The sequence below is a fragment of the Dipodomys ordii genome, unplaced genomic scaffold (assembly GCF_000151885.1).
Source record: "Dipodomys ordii isolate 6190 unplaced genomic scaffold, Dord_2.0 Scaffold33, whole genome shotgun sequence".
Lineage (NCBI taxonomy): Eukaryota > Metazoa > Chordata > Mammalia > Rodentia > Heteromyidae > Dipodomys > Dipodomys ordii.
Genome location: NW_012267249.1, coordinates 10,369,140 through 10,388,887, shown reverse-complemented (window position 1 = coordinate 10,388,887; position 19,748 = coordinate 10,369,140). Strand labels below are relative to the sequence as shown.

Genomic DNA, 19,748 nt, shown 5'->3' with positions numbered 1-19,748 from the left:
AAGGACATGGAAGATTGGAAGGTGTAGTTCTACTTGCAGATCAGCAGAATCAGGAGGAATTTGATAAATGTTTAGTTATATTAGGGTGGAAGGCCAATAGGAAGATGATGTCAGAGGTAACTCTCAATAAATAGGGAGAGACTACTATCACAGGCAAAAAACCAAGGAAGACAGGGAGGTTCATTTTGAGGGTTTTGTTTTGTTTTTTTTTTAATTTGAGGGGCAGAAAATCTAGGAAGTGTAGTACTTTCTAGCAGTATGTAGGAGATTTACATTGTAGTGTTGGTTCAATACCCAGAAAAGGCCCTTGACAGTAACTGAAGCAGATTTGAAGGAAATGAATGGTGGAAAGGCAAGTGTAAGGTAGTGGTTATGAAAGTAGAGTTTTAGATCAAATATCAGCTCTACTCTTTCCTAGTTGTTCAATCTTGGGTGAATTGTTTAGGGACTATTTAGTTCTGTTTCCTTATCTGTAAGATAAGGATATAAAAGTGTCTACTTCGTAGAGCTCATGTAAAATCACTAGCACTTAGGAAATAATTACCATGATAAAGCTGATGCTAGAAGAGGAAAAAATCTTGATAACCTACAGGGAAATTGAGGAACTAGTGCATTTTATAAGAAAACCTCTCATTGTATATTTATGAACATATCAAAGTAATACAGAGGATTTTTTTACAATGTGTTTGAGTTGATGCAGCATTTTCAAATATGGGGTAGAATTCAGGGCCTTATGAAAATCTATCTTTTTCCCTTTTGCACTCATTAAAAAAAATTGTGGGGAATGATAATAATAAATACAGCACTGGGTACCAGTAGCTCACACCTATAATCCTAGCTACTCAGGAGGCTACAGTCTGAGGATCACAGTTAGAAGCCAGCCCAGGCAGGAAAGTCTGTGAGACTCTTATCTCCAATAAACTACTCAGAAAAGGCTGGAAGTGGTGCTGTGGCTCAAGTGGAAGAGTGCTAGACTCGAGCAGGGACCGCACTCAGTCCCTGAGTTCAAGGCCCAGGTCTGGCTCACTAGCTAGCTAAATAAATAGCTTGGAGACCAACAGATCAGATCAGCAGAATATTTATTTAGCTAAATAAATCAATTTCTTTATGTGTCTGTTTTATTCCAGCACTCCAAATATATTAATTCTCCAAACAACAGTTACTGTCCCCATTATATAAAGACATAGGTTAGAGAGATTAAATTTCTCTAAGTTACACAGTATTAATACTAGTATTTGATTCTCAAAACCCAGGCCTTTCCCCACATTATGCTGACCATAGAGTGACTATTACTGATTATGGGCAAATATGTTGATATATTTAAACTGTATTTGGTTTTTAAAACTTACTTTGCCCAGAACTTTATTGTATATGGTGTTTATATATTTATTTTTGTGTGCTGGTACCAGGTCTTAAACTTAGAACTTTAAGCTCTCACTCAGCTTTTTTGCTCACAGATGGCTTTCTACCTTTGAGCCACTCTGCAATCCCTGTAAGGTATTTGCAAATCACTATATATTCAAATTTACCATATCAGAATCCACATAAAATTTTGAAGCTGTTATATGCAGTCCAATATGACTCTTATCAGGCTGTAACTTAAAAGAGCATTACTTCTGTGTCCAGTATTCCAGTCTGTATAATAACCCCATTGTAAAAAATTGTAGATTTACCTTTTCTTTTCTTTTTTTGGGGGAGGGTGGGTCAGTCATGGGGCCTGAACTCTGGGCCCGGGCGCTGTCCTTCAGCTCTTCAGCTCAAGGCTAGCAGTCTACCACTTGAGCCAAAGCACTACTTCCGGCTTTTTCTGCTTATGTGGTGCTGAGGAATCGAACCCAGGGCCTCATGCATGCAAGGCAAGCACTCTACCACTGAGCCACCTTCCCAGCCCCTTTTCTTTTTCTGTTATGTTCATATTTTTTAAATTTTATTGTCAAGGTGATTTACAGAGGGATTGCAATTACATAAGTTAGTGATTACATTTATTATCTAACTTGTTACCCCTACCCTCATTTTCTCCCTTTTTCCCTGCCCCTCAACCCCCCAAGTTTTACAGATCATTTCCAAAATATTGTCCTGTGAATATCGCTGTTGCATAGTTTCCCCCTTTTCCTTTGTATCAGCATTTTGTTGTTCCCTTTTTTAGACACTTCTTGTAATTTTCAGAACCAGTACTGGAATTCTAGAGTGCATCAGCACATGCATCAATCAGCCAAGTTGCCCTCCCGCACTTCAATGTCAATTCCAGCTACAAACTTCAGCTCTAAACCTCCAACCCACACCCTGCCCTTTACCCAGAATCTGAACCCCACAGCTTTTGTACTGTTTCCACATTTATTTCATTCTCCCTCTTCCTCTTGACCTTAAGTAAGACCTTTTGTAAGTAACCCTTCTTAATTCATGCTTTTTAGATTGTGAGAATCAGAAAAGGCCATTGTTTTACAGATGAGAAATTGAAGAGCAGAAAACTACAGTAACTTAAGGCCCAGAAAACCCAAAAGAAAAGGTTGGGTTAAATTTACATAGGGCCAAATGTATTATATGTCTTTTTAAAAAAATGTATACATCAAGTTTGAAGTCGTTTTGGGTTGTATCTGATATTTCTATCTGATTGTTCCCTAGCACAGTACCTAACATGTAGTGAGCAACTAAGATTGATTTATTGCATGTAAATGCATGTTAGTAAAATGGTTAGATTGTAGGAAATAGCTGTACATGCTACAATGAGACATATTTCTCCAAATATGTTGACATCCTAGGATTGAGTTAGGCATGTACTTTCCTTGTGTTCCTTTAGTGCCCTCTTCCTGTCATAGCCTTTACTACCCTGAATTGCAGTGAGCTATATTTTCTTGTCACTGTGTTGCACTAGATTCTGCACTCCTTGAAGGCAGAGAGACTATCTTGTTCACTACAGTATTCCAATGTCTAACCTGTTTCTTACATATTTCTTGAATAAATACCAAAATATTTGCTTAGTAAATGAGAAGAAATAAAATGTTTCTTCCCATTCATGCATCCACTGTTCTTGTAGTTTCCATTTCACCAGGCAGAAATTCATAAGCTTTATCTCCTCACAGTTTGAGGCTAGACAATTTGAGGGCCCACATTATAATGACATTCACCCCCACTTATTCCTAGTTCCTTTCCTGATGACCATGGAAGTCAAACTCTAAATCTCAGATGAAAAACATGGAGTCTTTGGAGCTCAATTACACATAGCCCATTTGGCTAAACTTTTCAACTGTCTTAAAAGCCAGTTGTCAACTTGTAATTCTTACATTCTTAAAATATGCCCCAGCATGGGCAGGAGACTAAGCAGTCATCATGGACAAATTTTTATTCTTCCAGCCTAATTGCGTGACTCCAAGGAGCCTAAAATTTATTTTGTTTTTGAGAATAAAATGGCTTCTTCTTTCAACTCAGATACTATGTGATTTTATGATTACAAGATGTGGGTATTGATAATACTTGTCCCATTAACAACTCTTTTCTGAAAACATTGTCTTACTGGTCCCACTGGCATTATGTAAACTCATCTTCTGCCCTTTTTTATGAGAATGTCTCCATCCCAGGCAGTTTATGGAGACTTAAGCTTCTATTTACTGTAGCTGGAGGCTCCTATAAGCTGAAGCTTTGGCAATATTTCACATTTATTTATCTGAGCCAGAGCTTAGGATCAGGTGGCAGCTAAGTCACTTAAGGTTATTCAGATGCATTGAAAATGTTGCTTAATAATTCAGAACCAGTTTTCTCTGTTTAGAGTATTAAGATTTTTTAAATCCGTCTAATTAACCAATTCCAACAATAGTTTAAACAAACAGGGAAATATCTGTCTGTTTTGAAAGGGCAACTGATGCAAATGTATTGTCAGTCCCTATGTCTATGCAGCAGGACTAAGTAAGGCTAGGTCCAGAAAACATCCAGAGCCAATGACCTTGCTGAAATAACTTGCCAGTGACATTACTGACCAGTCTGTCTCCTGAGGGAGTAAAGCTTTGGCAAAGAATGCAGCTCCTCCAGATATCATTTCTGTGGACTGATGGAGGCTTGGAGAGGGGTAGGAAGTATTCATTCAGTCATTCAGTCTTTCAGCAAACATTTAGTGAACTGACAGTTTCTAGCAGTATAAGTAGCCAATAAAACCTCATGTGTGCTGTCAGAATTCAACCTAACTGCACAGACTCATAAACAATTTCAAAATAGCCTCACAACTCAGTGTGAAAGTATAGCTGATCTTCTAAGCTAGATCCTTTGGGATCCCTTGCCTGGTCAAAAGTATAGGACTGCTATTTTAGGAAAGGACAGCTTTGGCGTTGGCAGTACCTTGACAGTCTTCTTGTCTGAGGAGCCTAAGGTAAAACAAAGGAATTGGTTCAGCCGAAGTGAATTGGCACATGCAGGGCAGTGGAATAAACACCTAAGGACCGACAGTGAACATTATGGCTAAATGCCAGTAGCTCATGCCGTAATCCTAGTTACTCAGGAAACTGAGATCTAAGGATTGTGGTTCAAAGCCAGCCTTAGCAGAAAAATCCCCTGAGATTCTTATCTCCAATTAACCACTTAAAAACCAGAAGTGGTACTGTGGCTCGAGTGGTAGAGCTCAGAGAGGCTCAGGGACAGTACCAGGCCCTGAGTTCAAGCCCCACAACTGACAAAAACAAAACAAAACAAAAAAATTATGGTTGCTGTATACCACAAGTATATGGCCTACTCGGTGAAAAAAAGGTGTAATTAGCTAGCTCTGTAACATGAATAAGAGAAAGAATAAGTTGTAATTAGCCAGCTCTGTAACATGAATAAGAGAAAGAGATTAATTTAGGCTTTGTCACTCAGGCCTGTTTTTGTGAAGGAAGAAGCATTTGAGCTTGAGAGATTATATGCTGAAATATTTGTTATTGGGGAAAAGGACATTCCAGGTAAAGGAAACAACATAGCCAAAGGTTCAGAGAGAAAAAGCTCAAGATGTATTTGAGAAATAGCAAACTCATGTAATGGCTGAAATGTAGAGCCTATGAAGAGGTAAATATTTGAATATCAGAATAGCTAAGAATGTTGGGATCAAGACACCACCTCCCTTTCAAAAATCTTAGATTTCACTTTTTTTAATAAACTTCAAAAGAAAATAAACATATTTTCCCTACTCCAAAAAAGACTGATGTGAGCTTGATCCGTTGTCTGTTTTTTAATGTGCCATAATGATCTCTAGTTTGATTCTTACTCAACATGCTAGTTTACTGAGAGCAAATAATGCACAAAGTTCTTTGCTTGGTTGCTAAGGATACAGAAATAGCCAACAGTTTCTACATTTAAGTTGCTTAGTCTTCTCCAAGAGACATTTGTATAAGTACAGGGAAGACAAACTGATGGTGTTCACACCTATCCTTAAAAAGAATGGAGACTTATGAGGAAAAACTGACTTGTAAGATCACACAGGTAGCTACCTGTGTGTGCTAAGTTTAGGAGACAAATTTGCAGTCTCACAGCAGGTGCTTGTTCCCTTACTACCCTCCACTCTGAGCCCTGGTCCTGTGTGATTACAGCAACTGACTGATAGGAAATGAGCATGAAGAAAAGGCTTGTTAGGGGCTGGAGGTGTGGTAGAGTGCTTGCCTAGCATGCATGAAGCCCTGGGTTCAATTCCTCAGTACCACATAAACAGAAAAGGCTGAAATGGAACTGTGGCTCCAGTAGTAGAGTGCTAGCCTTGAGCAAAGAGAAGCTCAGGGACTGTGCCCAGTCTTTGAGTTTAAGGCCCAGGGCTGGCAAGAAAATAAAAATAAAAGAAAGAAAGGAAAGGAGAAAAGGCTTGTGGGGTAATAATGTTTCTGTCCTCCTAAATACTTTTGTTTCGTATAGGTTTGGTATTGTATGGGAATTTGCTGGGCCAGCCTTCAAAGAATACTTCTGCTCTATTCATGATTCTTGCTTTCCAGTTTCACAAGCTTTTGGGCAGGTAAAATGTAATATCAAAATAGCTCAGAAAGAGCCTTGGTAACATTTAAGATATTGAACGTGCTGCATCTGGTAACTAGAAAATTTAATGATCTCCTGCTGTTTTGGTAATTGGATAAGTAAATACATCAGAATAAATCACACCAGCAAGTCTTTTGTATGTCGTTAGGGATTCAACTCTTTTAACTCCTGTTCAAAGCTGTAGCTCTTGAGTGGTGTTTGTGAGCAGAACTACACACACTGGCATGCATATCCCTGCTTGGATATTAAAATGCATTCAAAATACTCACTTTCTCCTTAGCCACTCTGCCTGAGCACACATCAAGCACATTACTCCAGATCTTTCTGAAGCCAGACAGCAAAGATTTTTTCTGAAGTGGAATTTATCTGTAGTAGGACATTTGAGTTTTTATGCTCTATCTCCAAACTGTGTTTTCAGCCATTCTGTCCATTATAGGCCCCCCACAAACCTTTGTCAGAGTACATCACTAATCCACTAATTGACAAATTGGGAAAATGAGGGGGACTATCTTGTTTTAGTAAGGAAGCGACAGGATTATACCTCTGATCCTTCTAAATGGAATTATGAAGGAAAGAAATACAGAGGGAAATATTTTATTGAGAGACTGTTGGGTGATATTGTTACCAATTTACAGATGAGAAGTATGGGTCTTATGATAGGGTGCTAAGTGACTTGCTCAAGAGCATAGTTGAGTTCCAAGAGTTAAAGCCCAGTGCTTTTTCTTAGTGCTTCTTGGATTAGTATTTAATCCATGCCCATTGGTGAAACTATGGAGCAAACAATCTGAGTTTCTCAAAAATCTTTTAAGCCAAGTTAATAGTTCTCACCAATAAATAGGGCTTGTTTCATTTGTTTCTTAGTCCTTGTTTCAAAGATAGCCATTAATATTGTGAAACCCGTCTTCTATCAGGTACCTCCTAGAAAGCTACAATTGAAGATTCTGGCTGCTCTCTGTGATCCACTATTGGCCTCCAAACGTAGTAAATCATGTCCCCTAAATCAGTGCTGCTTTGTCTTTTTCAAATCAGCACACCAACACACTGAAGATATTACTTGAGTACCTTGCCAGGATGACCATACTAAGTTGTTCAGAATCAACCCAGCCCTGAAGCTTCGCCTGCCCTGTTGGATGATGAGATCAGTCTTTTGGCACATTTGTAATCTGGGCACAGTGTAGACTAGCCAATGAGGCTAATTTGCACTAGGTTTCTGTTTCTCTTGCCCCCACTAGAATCTCCATTCATTAATTTGCCTATGTTTTTATGCTTCCAGGGTCTTAGAAACTGCTCTCTGTAATGTAGACCTTCCTTTTATTTATTTGAAATTGTGTCTTTCAGATCCCATGCAGGACTAATCATGGGAACTGATTTCCTGGATGGAAGTGACATGTCAGGATCCTATTCTCTCCTCTGATACTTTTCTGTTCTTTTATTCTTTGGCTTTTTTTTTTCTTTTCTACTGATTCTGGGGCTTGAATTCCAGGTCTGGGCTCTGTCCCTTGCCTTCTTTGTTCAAGGCTGGCAAGGAGCGGTGGCTCAACTCCTAGCTTTTTGCTAGGTAATTGGAGATAAGAGTCTTACAGATTTGCTGGGGCTGGCTTTGAACCATGATCCTCAGATCTCAGCCTTCTGAGTAGTTAAGATTACAGGCATGAGCCACTGGTATTGGCTTCTATTCCTTGTTTTTACAGAGTTAACAGTGCCTCCCCCAGAGGGTTGATGTAGTTGGTGTTCAGAAAGCCTCACTTAGGACCTAGTAAGTTTCTAATAGACACTAGCCATTGCTACTGGTATTACTGTGTGATAAAAAAGTAAATAAGCAGGGAAACATACAAGACACAATTTCTGGGGCTGGGAAGGTGGCTCAGTGGTAGAGCACTTGCCTTGCTTGCATGAGGCCCTAGGTTTGATTCCTCAGTACCACATAAGCAGAAAAAAAAAAAAGGAGCCAAAAGTGGCGCTGTGGCTCAAGTGGTAGAGTGCTAGCCTTGAGCTGAAGAGCTGAGGGACAGCACCCAGGCCCAGAGTTCAGGCCTACAATCGGACCGCCGCCACCCTCCCACCCCCCCAAAAAAGACACAATTTCTATCTCTTTATCACCGTCTTCTCTCTCTGTATTCTCTCTATTTTTTTAAGTCTGATTGTTATTATAAAGGTGAAGTACAAAGGAATTACAGTTATATGTCAGGTAATGAGTACCTTTCTTTTGGGGCAGTGTCATTCCTTCCCGTGCTCTCCCAGTTTTTTCCCTCCCATTCCCACCCAGAATTTTTTTTTGTTTTTTTTGGTCGATCGTGGGGCTTGAACTCTGGGCCTGGGTGCTGTCCCTCAGCTCTTCAGCTCCAGGCGAGCGCTCTACCACTTGAGCTACAGCGCCACTTCCGGTTTTCTGGTGGTTTATTGGAGATAGGAGTCTCATGGTCTCTCCTACCCGGGCTGGCTTTGAACCGCAATCCTCAGATCTCAGCCTCCTGAGTAGCTAGGATTACAGGCGTGAGCCACCAGTGTCCGGCCCCACCCAGAAGTTTTATATAAGGTATATAGTTCATTTTCAACAGTACAGCGATTAGCATTGCTGCATTTGTTTGCCCTTTGTCCCTCCATTCTTGTATTCTGACTTTAACTTCTCTTTTATCCCCACCTAATATCACTTGTCAAGTAAAAAATATCCTAGGTCCCTATGCTTTACAGCCCCAAAACCTATCCAACCTCACTCACTAGCACTCTAGTTGTTCTAACACAGGTTAGTAATAAAAGGAGAAACATTTTCCCTGTTTCCTGATCACCCTTCCGCAGTGCTATTTCTTTCCTTGCTCCAGTGAGACATTTTGGCCCAGCAAAGTAAAGTGGAGATATTTTAAGTCATAGAGCAATCCCCTAGTGGGATCTTTCCAGATTAGTAGTTCCTTAGGAATCATGTTACTACCTGGAGCAAAAATAGAGAAGTTGCTCTATTTTTTCCTTATTATGGTTGCTTATTACTGTTACTAATTACTAGTTGTACTGTTAACAAGAGCAATCCCTTATGTTTGCAAAGGACTTTTTCCACAAAGCCTTTTTACACCCTGACCAGCACATGACCAGCAGATCCATTCTTATGTTCTCTCTCTGATACTTTGTAACTGCCCTCTTTAGGAACTCCTAGGTCATCAAAAGAAAATAGACAATTAGCTGTTAGGACTAAATTGACAGTTACAAAAGACAGCTTGGGTTCCTGTGGGGAACAACAAAGCCCCCACACAATAGGGACATGAGCGTGACACAGCTGTGGAGTGCAGCTTCTTTATGTCCCCAGGGAAAGCCAAGTAGTCCTGTTATCTGGGTCCTACTTAGAAATAGAATCAGAAGTTGAAAGCAGTAATAAGACCATGGAAGCTCGTGAACCTGGCATAAATTCCAGCCTTGTCATTTCTTTTTTTTTTTTTGTGATCAAAAAATCTCATTTAATATTTTCTTTTTTTTTAAATAAGTTTTTTATTGTGAAAATACTGAACAGAGCGGTTACAGTTACATGAGCAAGGTAATGAGTACATTTCTTATCAAGCATTGTTGCCTCCTCCTTTGTTTTTCCCCTACCATCCCCTCCCTCCCACATCCTCAACTCCACTCCACCCCCCACCTCCCACCCCCCCCTCGCCTAAACTGTAAAGTTCATTTTTCAACATAGCATCTTGTACATCTCATTGTTGAAATGGGTCATCTGTATCCCTATTTAAACAATTTGTTTTTTCCCTTCCCCTCCCCAAATTATACCAACATCAAATACAGTGAAAACAGAGGTTATACCGTGGGGGGGAGGGACATACAAAGCAACCAAAAAAAAAAAAAAATCACATGGTACCTTATAAATAGCAAGCAAGAAAAATACTACTTGGGTTCATTTCACGTATCATTTAACATTTTCTTTTTTTGGGGGGGGAGGGGGGTCCGGTTGTGGGGCCTGAACTCTGGGCCTGCTATCCCTCAGCTCTTCAGCTCACAGCCTTGTCATTTCTTACTTGAGCAAGCCCCTTCACCATTATTTTACTTCAGAGAATGTATCTGAAAAAATGGAAATAATAGTAACACTTATAGACTTGTTGTAACCACTTGAGTAATGTGTAGAAGAAGTAGGTAGGTGTGTGGTACTTAGAAAATACTAAATAAAGAGTACTTGCCAGTATGTGCAAGACTCAGGGCTCAATCCCCACCACAAAAGGAATTGTGTGAGGGGCTAGGAAGGTGGCTCAATGGTAGAGCGCTTGCCTTGCATGCCTGGGGCCCTGGGTTCGATTCCTCAGCACCACATAAGCAAAAAAGAAAAAAGCCGGAAGTGGCGCTGTGGCTCAAGTGGTAGAGCGCTAGCCTTGAGCTGAAGAGCTGAGGGACAGTGCCCAGGCCCAGAGTTCAGGCCCCATGACTGGACCAAAAAAAAAGGAATTGTGTGAGAATTGGGGAGAACCTCCAGGAGTCACTCCATATAGAAACATGAGTATAAAATAAATGTCCCCCCACTCCATGGGAATTACAAGCTTTCTCTTATGGGATCCTAACAATCTTAGGGGCCCTACCCTCCCCCCAGAAGAAAACCCTCAACTTTTAAAAGAATTAACCAGAAGGTTAATTAGCATGCCGTAGTCATCAGACATATTATTATGTTATTTCAGTGATAAACCCAAGAATTCCTCAGTAAATCATCTCCACTACCAATATTTGGGTCTCATTTCCTATTCTAGAGTGGGGCTGATTCCAATGACATGATTTTCAAGTCCTACTGTTAGAAGCACACAACTCCTCTCTGGTATCAGAAATGAATAGATGACAAGAGATATAGGAGATTTTGTCAAGGCAATTGCTTTTCGCAAAAGAGTGTATTGCCATTACCCTCCCCAGAGCTAGGCAGGCATACCAGGGAGAGTAGACTGCTAAGTTTTTTATCCCACTCCAAACTGTGCCTCTTCCTTGTCAAGGAGTTAGTACAATTGATTACCAAGGTTAGAAAGGGAGCTGTTCTTTAATTCTTATCAAGGGTTTACATTTTCTCCTCATGGCTGGTTGGGAGTGCAGCTGGGAACAGGGCAGTTGATAGATACAGTTGGAGAGGTTGATGAGGTCAGTGGTAAGTTCCCTCTCTAGGAGGTCTTATTCCCATTAATTCCATTAATAATGATTTATGTTCCTAACATGGCTGGCTGGTCACAAGCAGCACACCTGGTAGTTACAGTTTATTTTTTTTAACTCTTTTGATAAAGATTTATCTTCCTAATATGGCTGGCTACTCACAAGCAGTACACCTGTTAGTTATAGTTTATTCTTTTAACTACTTTGACACAAGATTCATATTCCTAACATGGCTGGCTGATCACAAACAGTACAGATAATAGTTATAATTGAAGTCAAAAAGCAAATAATTCCAGGAAATATCAATACTAGAAAATATCAGTATACAAGATAGAGGCACTTTGGTTTGACAAAAAGATACCTCCCCCCCCCCACACACACACTACTGTAGTACATTTTCCCATAAATTTTAAAATATATTAGGAACATGAAAAAAACGAACCTAGCAGCATTTTTTCTAAATATAAAATATCAGATCCAAACTTCCCTTTTTATTCAATTTCAAAATAAAAGCAATATCTTAACATAATTAACAGAGAAAGGTTGATTACAGTACCTAACTCACTTGACTGAATTAGTGTTTGTGTAAATATCTTTCAAACTGTAAAGTACTATGCAAATTACTCCTACTGCTATTATTTTTAGTATTCCTCATTTCCTGCCCTTAAATAGCTCCCACCTAGTAGTACTATTGTGTTTACTCTCTAGTTGTTGTTTTTTTTAAGTTGAGCCAGGCTCCTGTTGCTACGCCTGTAATCCTAGCTACTCAGGAGGCTGAGATCTGAGGATCATGGTTCAAAGCCAGCCTAGGCAGGAAAGTCTGTGAGACTCTTATCTCCAGTTAACCATCAGAAGTGGCACTGTGGCTCAAGTGGTAGAGTGCTCACCTTGAGCTGAAGAGCTGAGAGACAGGGCCCAAGCCCAGAGTTCAAGCCCTATGACGGACAAAAAAAAAAAAAAACTTGAGAGGCAGAATGATCTGGCTCTGAAGAGTTCCAAACAAAAGTCAGGAACCCTAGGATAGCATACTGCATCTGCCCTTAATCAGCAGTATGACCTGGGCTAAGTCACTTGACCTGTCTGAGCCCCATATTTGCCCACTTGTGAAATGAAGACTTGAACTATGTGCAACATTCTCATCCTAACATTTTGGGTTGATAATATGGTCTCAAATAAAAATCTCTTGCATGGATTCACATTTTTCTCAACAGCAGTGTCATGCATTTTAAAAAGGAATTGAAACCGGGAAGTGATTTAAAAAAACAATAATATGTATAAGCAATTTCAAATTGCTACAGAAGTCAGTATAGGAAAAGGTAGCTTTAATCAATAGAGAATGTATTCTTCTTTTGCCAATATAAACATGTTTCACAAAGCCAATTTGCTAAAATATTATCTTAATGAGAAAATATACCCATTCAGGTTTCCTAAGTACAATAAGAAAATGTCAGAATGGTTGACTTTACTCTTCTAACTGTAGACAAAGTCAAACTATACCTCTTATCTGAGAATACCCCCTCCTCTCCGACAAGTCCCGAAGGATAGGATTTTCTGTTGATTCAGAGGGTCAATAATTCTGCAAAGTCCCAAGTAAATGGCAAAACACAAGCTCAGATTGGGTTTTTGTATTCGTATTTTATAAACATTTCAGGAATTTTTTTTAATGACTCTTGACCTTTTGTCATTCTTAAAATGAAGAGCTTATGTCCTGGAAGCTTGGTTAGAAACAAACTCAGGGTATTGCATCCAACTTCTTTCTCCATGTGGATCCTACTGTCAGCAAACACATCTAGCAATGTAAGCTATTAATTAAGTGGATTCCAAAGCTAGATTGTCTTGATTAACACTCCAGCTCTGCCCTCCATAGCTTTGAGACTTTAGGCAAGTTACTTGGGCAAATTATCTTGATTTTCCTAATTGTAAAATAGGTCATTATATCTGTCTCAGCCTACCTCAGAGGATTATTATGAAAACTAAAATATTTTATATAAGTGTGTAAAGTGCTTCAAAGAATGTTTGGTGCAAACTAACTGCTAAATAAATGTTGGCTATCATTATCATTTGCAAATATGCCTCTATTTTAATATCTTTAGGAGGGACAGAGTGTTTATTCACTTCCTCCCCTCTTTGCTTCTTCCCCAAGGCAGGTTGTCCTGGTGTTAGTCAGGATCATTCTGGTTATCCTGAACTTTGGAGTCAGACAGACCTGAGTGTGAAACCTTACTTTTCTGCAACAGAGGGCAAGATAACTTTGATGTCTTCATCTGTAAATGGCAGTAGTTTCACTGAGCTATTGTGAAGACTAGTTAAGGTGCTACAGGAGAAATATAGCAAGCACATTATAGCTGTTGCTATGATGATTGTGAAGGACAAGAAGAAAATTAAGACCAGAAGGGAGAAAAAAAAAGGTAAAAAAGAAAAAGTACTACTAGCCATAGTTGCTGCTGTTGCTGATTCTCAAAAGTGTTCTGAGTAGCCGAGTTCTTTCTGCTGCTCCTCACCAGTCCTAGCTCTCCCCCCTCACAGAGCACATCTGCTCTGCCTTCTCTTGTCAAATTTCAGCTAGGTAGAGCACCAGCACCGCCCCTTCCTGCCGGTTCAGCAACAGCACCACCACCATTTCAGGCCCTCTTTCCACACAGAGTTCTATCCTCAAATATTTCTTGGGAAATACAGATTTTAGTCTCCTCCCTAAGAAGAGGTTCCTCTTAGTGTGCTTTATTCCTTCTTGAATGTGATCTTGCCAGCACTATAGGGTGGTTTCACAGTATGGCCACGATCTTGCTAGGGAGAAGTGCCATTTTCTACATCTGACTAGTCTCTCTTCAGTCACTTTAAACCAGGCAGCAGAGCTAAAGGAAACAAAGATTACCCTGGCTTACTTTGAAAACTTCATAAGAATCCCAGGTGAGGGGGGTAGCTGCTTGCTCTGAAACACCAGAGAGAGTAACAGAACCTAACAGAACCCCATGTTCAATCCAATGGTAATATATGGGACCCATACTAGAGATGAGGGTGGGAACTGAAACTAGAAATGAGGATCTCCGGAGATGGAGGCATTAACCAGTCAGGGAAAGAAGCATTCCTGTTGGGCAATGAGTTAGAAACAAGACAGAATGATGCCTGGGCTCCAGGAGGCTAAGAGGATGAAGCTCCAATTTTCAGTCCAGTTTTCAGACCAGCACTCTAACAAAGGAGCACACCATCCAGTAATGGCTACCACCTACTAAGCACCTACTGTACTGGCTCAGAACTGTACCAGAGGCTTCACCAATATCATTCCATTTAACCATCCCAACAACCTACAAAGGAGAAAACATGATTCGCATTCTTATTGATGGGAAAACAGGCTCTCAAATTTTATAACTTCTTCAAAGTCATACAGGTTGTAAATGACAGAGCTAGGATTTAGATGTCGTTTTGCTTCACCTTTAAGACATTATTCTATAGATCTTTTTAAAATATATGGCCTTTTAAAAGTAACTGTTGCAGTTCAACTGTCTTGCATGGTTGTTGTATGGACTAAATGAGAATAATATAAGGTGCCTGACATGTAATATATGTTCCAAAAAAAATATTTCTTCTTTCCCAAGTCCCATTTAAAATGGCTAGAGAAATATCACTTAAAGCTGGGCACCAGTGGCTCACGCCTGTAATCCTAGCTACTCTGGAAGCTGAGATCTGAGGATTGTGGTTCAGAGCCAGCCAGGTCAGGAAAGTCCATGAGACTCTTATCTCCAATAAATCACCAGAAAACCAGAAGTGGTGCTGTGGCTCAAGTGGTAGAGTACTAGCCTTGAGCTGAAGAGCATAGGGACAGTGCCCAAGCCCAGAGTTCAAGCCCCATGACCAACAAAAAAAAAAGAAAGAAAGAAAAATAGCTTATTTTTTCTTGGCCCCTGTTTTCTCATGTGAAAAGTGGGTATAGTTTATGAATCTTCTAACCTTGTATGTTGACGACCCCAGCAAAGTACAGTGCAGGCCTGATGTCCCAGCCTCTTTTGCTGCCCAGCACATCTTTTCTGCCTATACTCACAGATCTGGCACTACTCTGGTTTTGGTTTCTCCCAGCAAACATCGTATTTACAAACCACAAATAACAAAGTAGAAGATGCCGGAAGAGCTCTGGCATGTTAATTAAGAACAATAGCGGAAGCAGCTGGGCAGAAAATGCCAAAGAGTCTGAGCAGAGGCAGCACAGCTCAGTTTGTTGACAGAAGCCAGTGCAGTATTGTACATTAATTGGGGAAGTGGGTAAACATTTGCCAGCAGCATGCCCCCCAGTGCATTGGAAGACAGCAGGCTGGGCCCTCCCCACTACCTTTCCTGCCCAGCTGCCCATAACCTAGAGATACTGGTAGATCTGGCTTTTTGCCCTGGGTTACTTATAAGCACCGCAGATTCTTAAAGTGGATGTGTCTCCTTAGTGGCCCTCCTGGGCATTCTAAGTTTCCATCTGAATATAGTGGATGATAGTGCTTCCCCTTAAACTTCCCAGCCTGCTTGTGATACCCAGCCTTGGTCTCCAGAGGTTCCCCTTCCACTAGCTGGAAGAAGATAGTAGAATCATCTCATTAGGAGTGGCTTGAGTTGAGCAGAAAACAAAATTGCCTGCCTCAGGTGCTGCCAGGCTTTGTCTACAGTCCCAGAGCTCCTCTAAAGAGCAGAGCAAGCACCCTCAGGCCTGATAAGAGGCGGCCCGGCCTTTCTTCACACACACTTGGAGCTGTCCATTTGTCTGTGTGTCCAGCTATCTTTACAGTTGCTCTCACACACAGAGCCCATTATTGGCACCTGCTCTGTGCCAGACACTGCTAATTATATTTTTCTCATTTAATCTTCACATCAGGTCTACAAGGTTGATACCCCCAAAGCCACAAAGCTGATAGCCAACACAGCTGTGATTTAAACCAGAGTTTTTGTAGGTCTAAAGCTTGTGTCCTTTCCATTAAACTAGTGCCTTTTAAAACTTATCACCTGGATTGTGGAGATCTTGATTCAGGGAGAGCCTTACACATGCTAGGCAAACACTGTACCCCTGAGTTATACCCCCAACTCTTACTCCCTTTTGATTCTCTCTCTCTCTTTCTCTCTCTCTTTTTCTCTCTCTCTGTCTCTGTCTCTCTGTCTCTGTCTGTCTCTCTGTGTCTCTGTCTCTCTCTCTCATTCAGAAAACTTTCATATACCATCCCTGTCCTGGCTTAGGAAGGCTGAAACCTAATTTAGAATCTCTGTGTCCCATAGTACAAAGAAGGTTTTGCCTAGCTTTACTTTCAGTAGTTTATATTTCTTGTCTCTAGAATATAAGGTGGTAATATTAGGTGATTTTTTTTTAATCCTTATTGAAAAGGTGATGAGCAGGGGGATTACAGTTACATAAGTAAGGTAATGAGTACATTTGTTTTTAAACACTGTTACCCCATCCCTCATTTTCTGGTGATTCATTTTTTTTCAAACCAAATATATTCCCAACAAGAAGATCATAGTATAGACCTCCCTAAAAGCCGCCCCTTGCCAGCAAGATATGGTAGAATAACCTTTCTTCAGTTTACTGTATGTGGTTTTAGTGGGAATAAGCCCTAACTCTTGTCCATCAGTCTTAATTTGCCCCCAAAAGCAGAATAGACCTCCTTGCTGTCACAAGTTAACAAGCAGAGGCTTGCAGGATGCTATTCAGCTGTTGAAGGAACATCTTTCCCAAGGGCACAGGAAGCAACGGTTGAGTCTCTTGAACCTCTGCCTCGAGGTCAGTGATAGTTCTTCCACTAAACTTGACCTTTATGAGAGCCCTGGTTTATGCAGATAGGACAAACAATACCCATCTCACAGGATTAGTTTGAAGATAGAATAAGATAAGGTGAAAATGCTCACTTTGCCTAGTACCAGTGGCTCACACCTGTAATCCTAGCTATTCAGGAGGCTGAGATCTGAGGATCATGGTTCAAAGCCAGCCTGGGCAGGAAAGCCCATGAGACTCTTATATCCAATAAACCACTAGAAAACCAGAAGTGGTGCTGTGGCTCAAGCGGTACAACGTTCACCTTGAGCTGAAGAGCTGAGGGATAGTATCCAAGCCCAGAGTTCAAGCCCCACGACCAACCAAAAAAAAGAAAGTGCTCACTCTTGCATGTTGTAATAGGCTCAAAAATCAATACACACAGGTGCACTGAATGCCATGTAGACAAAATTTTCCTTGTTCCAGACTTTTAAATGTATTTTCTTTCTTTTCAGGTAACTCAGCTGGACCCCAATAAATCTTTATTGGAGGTAAAGTTGTTTCCTCAAGAAACCCTTTTTCTTGAAGCAAAAGAGTAAACACGGCTCGGCGGTGGAACCAGCCATTCCTTGACAAGCCACTGGCCCTCGTCAAGAGATGGGCTCATCGCCACCCACCCACATGCTCGTCTCACTCAGTTCAGTGTCACACTTCTGCCTCTTGCAAGATTGCTGGAAAAAAAAAAAAGTAATAATAAACATAGCTACTTAAAATTTCCCATCCATGAGTATATGTTCCCAACCCTCATGATGAAGAATTACAATTCTGCCACCCACCCCTCCCCTGCACTTTGCCCTGTTCAATGACTAGTGCACTGTTGGTGTGTGAGTGATCACTAGTAAGAGTTTTTAACTTCTCTAGTGCCCAGTGTCCTATGACAGTTCTTTCTGTCTTGTGACACCAGGATGCTGTGTATTTGATATGTCTCATTGAGCCAGGGCTTACACCTCTGCCTTTTTATTTTCATGACTGGATCTCTACTTTGTCACCTAATTTTAAGAGGCAGAGGAAAAAAAGTCAAATGGGACATTCTTGGCATGGAGATTAAACATTGTCATAGGAGGAAAAAGAAGCATATCAGTTTTGTTGGTACTTTCTATCTTTATTACTAAGATGTAAGATTTTGTTTGAACTATTTTGACATATATGCAAGGTATTTATTTAATACTGCTGCCTTGGATCTCCAACCTCCATCTAGGAGGTATTTACTATTCCACTGAAACATGGGGAAGTGTTCAAGTGCATACTGTGAATGCTGAGCTAGTGTAAAGCGGGTAATGTGAAGGCTTTGGTATCTGACCCCGCTGTGAGAAGCTGCTGTTAGGTCTGTGTTGAGTCAGTCAGAACCCCACAGACACCAGCTTCCAAGGTGCTGAGCCTTCATATTGTACTGAATACAATTCTCCCTTTTTGTTTTGTCCCTCCTTCACACATTTGGGCTTTGAAACTTGGTATTTTAAGCACCATGGCTACAATCAAAATCTCATTCTAGGAGATGCCATTGCGCATTTGGGTTCACTTCATGATTAACGATGTCATGGGGCGTTTCCTAGAATAAGTAACTTGCTCTACTTTTAATATTAGAAGGGATCTCATTCTTTCGCTGAAAATTCAGATTTCATGTACTTAAGAGAAAATTTGAGGGCTTAGTCTAAAAGACATGTGATACCTGTATTCAATAATTTGAGGTTTGATTTAGTAGATTTGAATTTTGTAATCTGTGGACTTGGAGTTTGCAGTAGTAGTTCATAAGAACTATCTTTATACCTTCATAGCCAGTGATTTCCTTTTAGTCTTGAAATGTTTTCATAGGTCTTTATCTAGGAGTTGAGAATATTTTCTAAATATAAGTGCTAGGTTTGCTCCCCTGGCCCCAGCAAGATGTTGTTAGAAAACTCTTAATGAAAGCTGGAAATATGTTTGGTCATTTCTCTCTACCCAAAAGTGGATGGTAGCCAGGAAAATTCCATCTGTTTTTCCTTTCATGTTCTACCCGGGACCTCCCCCTGAAACTCTCTTAAAAGAAATTGTTCCTAAAAGACTTGTGCTTCATTTGCTTACATGAGGGCTTTCTCTGGCCCCACAAGTCTCTCTAGGGAGGCTGAAAGGAAGACCTACCATGAGGGGAGCTCTCCATAGCCCTTCCTCTCTAGCTCTACTTCCTTTCTAACTGGCTGCACAAGAGAGTCATTTCCAGGACATTAAGGCTCCAGGTAGACATTGCCCCTATAGGTGCTATGGAAAAGACAGGGCACTGAACTCAGGCTATATTCAGAAACAACACTGAGATTGTGGGTAGGGGGTTGAGAGAGGGGTCTCTGAATTCACTTTCATGTTTAACCTGTTCCATCTGATTTGGGTTTGGCTTCATTATATGGTTCCCTCCCACGCCATTCACTTCTGTATACCAACAATATAGACTTCACTCTGAAACCATTTTCATAAAAGCTATTAAATGTTACTTGAATGTGTGTGAAATTGGAAAACCTTTTTCAACCTTGTCTTGGAAAGTTCCTAGTGGCCTGCTCAGCCTCATAAACTCCTCCTATAAGCCCCATAGCTAGGAAAGACATCAGCTAATTGTCACTGTTCACACATGGCGTTCTCAGCTGCTAAGCTCCGGCATTTTATACTTTCTCATGCAGGCACAACTTTAAAATTAATTGCTTTTACCACAGAATTTTTTCTCCTACTCTCAGACTTCCATGCCCCACACATTCCACCCTCAGATTCAGTGCGTCAGCCAGAATGTTTCTCAACATTCTTTGCCCCGCTGTTTACAGTGAGCTTCGTGGTTCCTGTCCTCTCCCCATTCTAGTTCACTCCTTTGGATTCTTGGGTTATCAGTTGTGAGTTCCGAAAATTAGTTTCAAAGGAAATATTGCCAATTTCC

The 19,748-nt window shown here is 40.6% G+C and overlaps 1 protein-coding gene across 1 annotated transcript in view; it reads left to right on the top strand.

The window, feature by feature from the left end:
- Positions 1-19,322, top strand: part of LOC105986065 (FAS-associated factor 1) — a 220,438-nt gene extending 201,116 nt beyond the window's left edge. The window contains exon 14 of the mRNA XM_013016802.1: positions 17,311-19,322. Coding sequence (XP_012872256.1) covers positions 17,311-17,394 — 84 coding nt within the window. The 3' untranslated portion in view covers positions 17,395-19,322. The remainder of the gene's footprint in view (positions 1-17,310) is intronic.
- Positions 19,323-19,748: the final 426 nt, after the last annotated feature.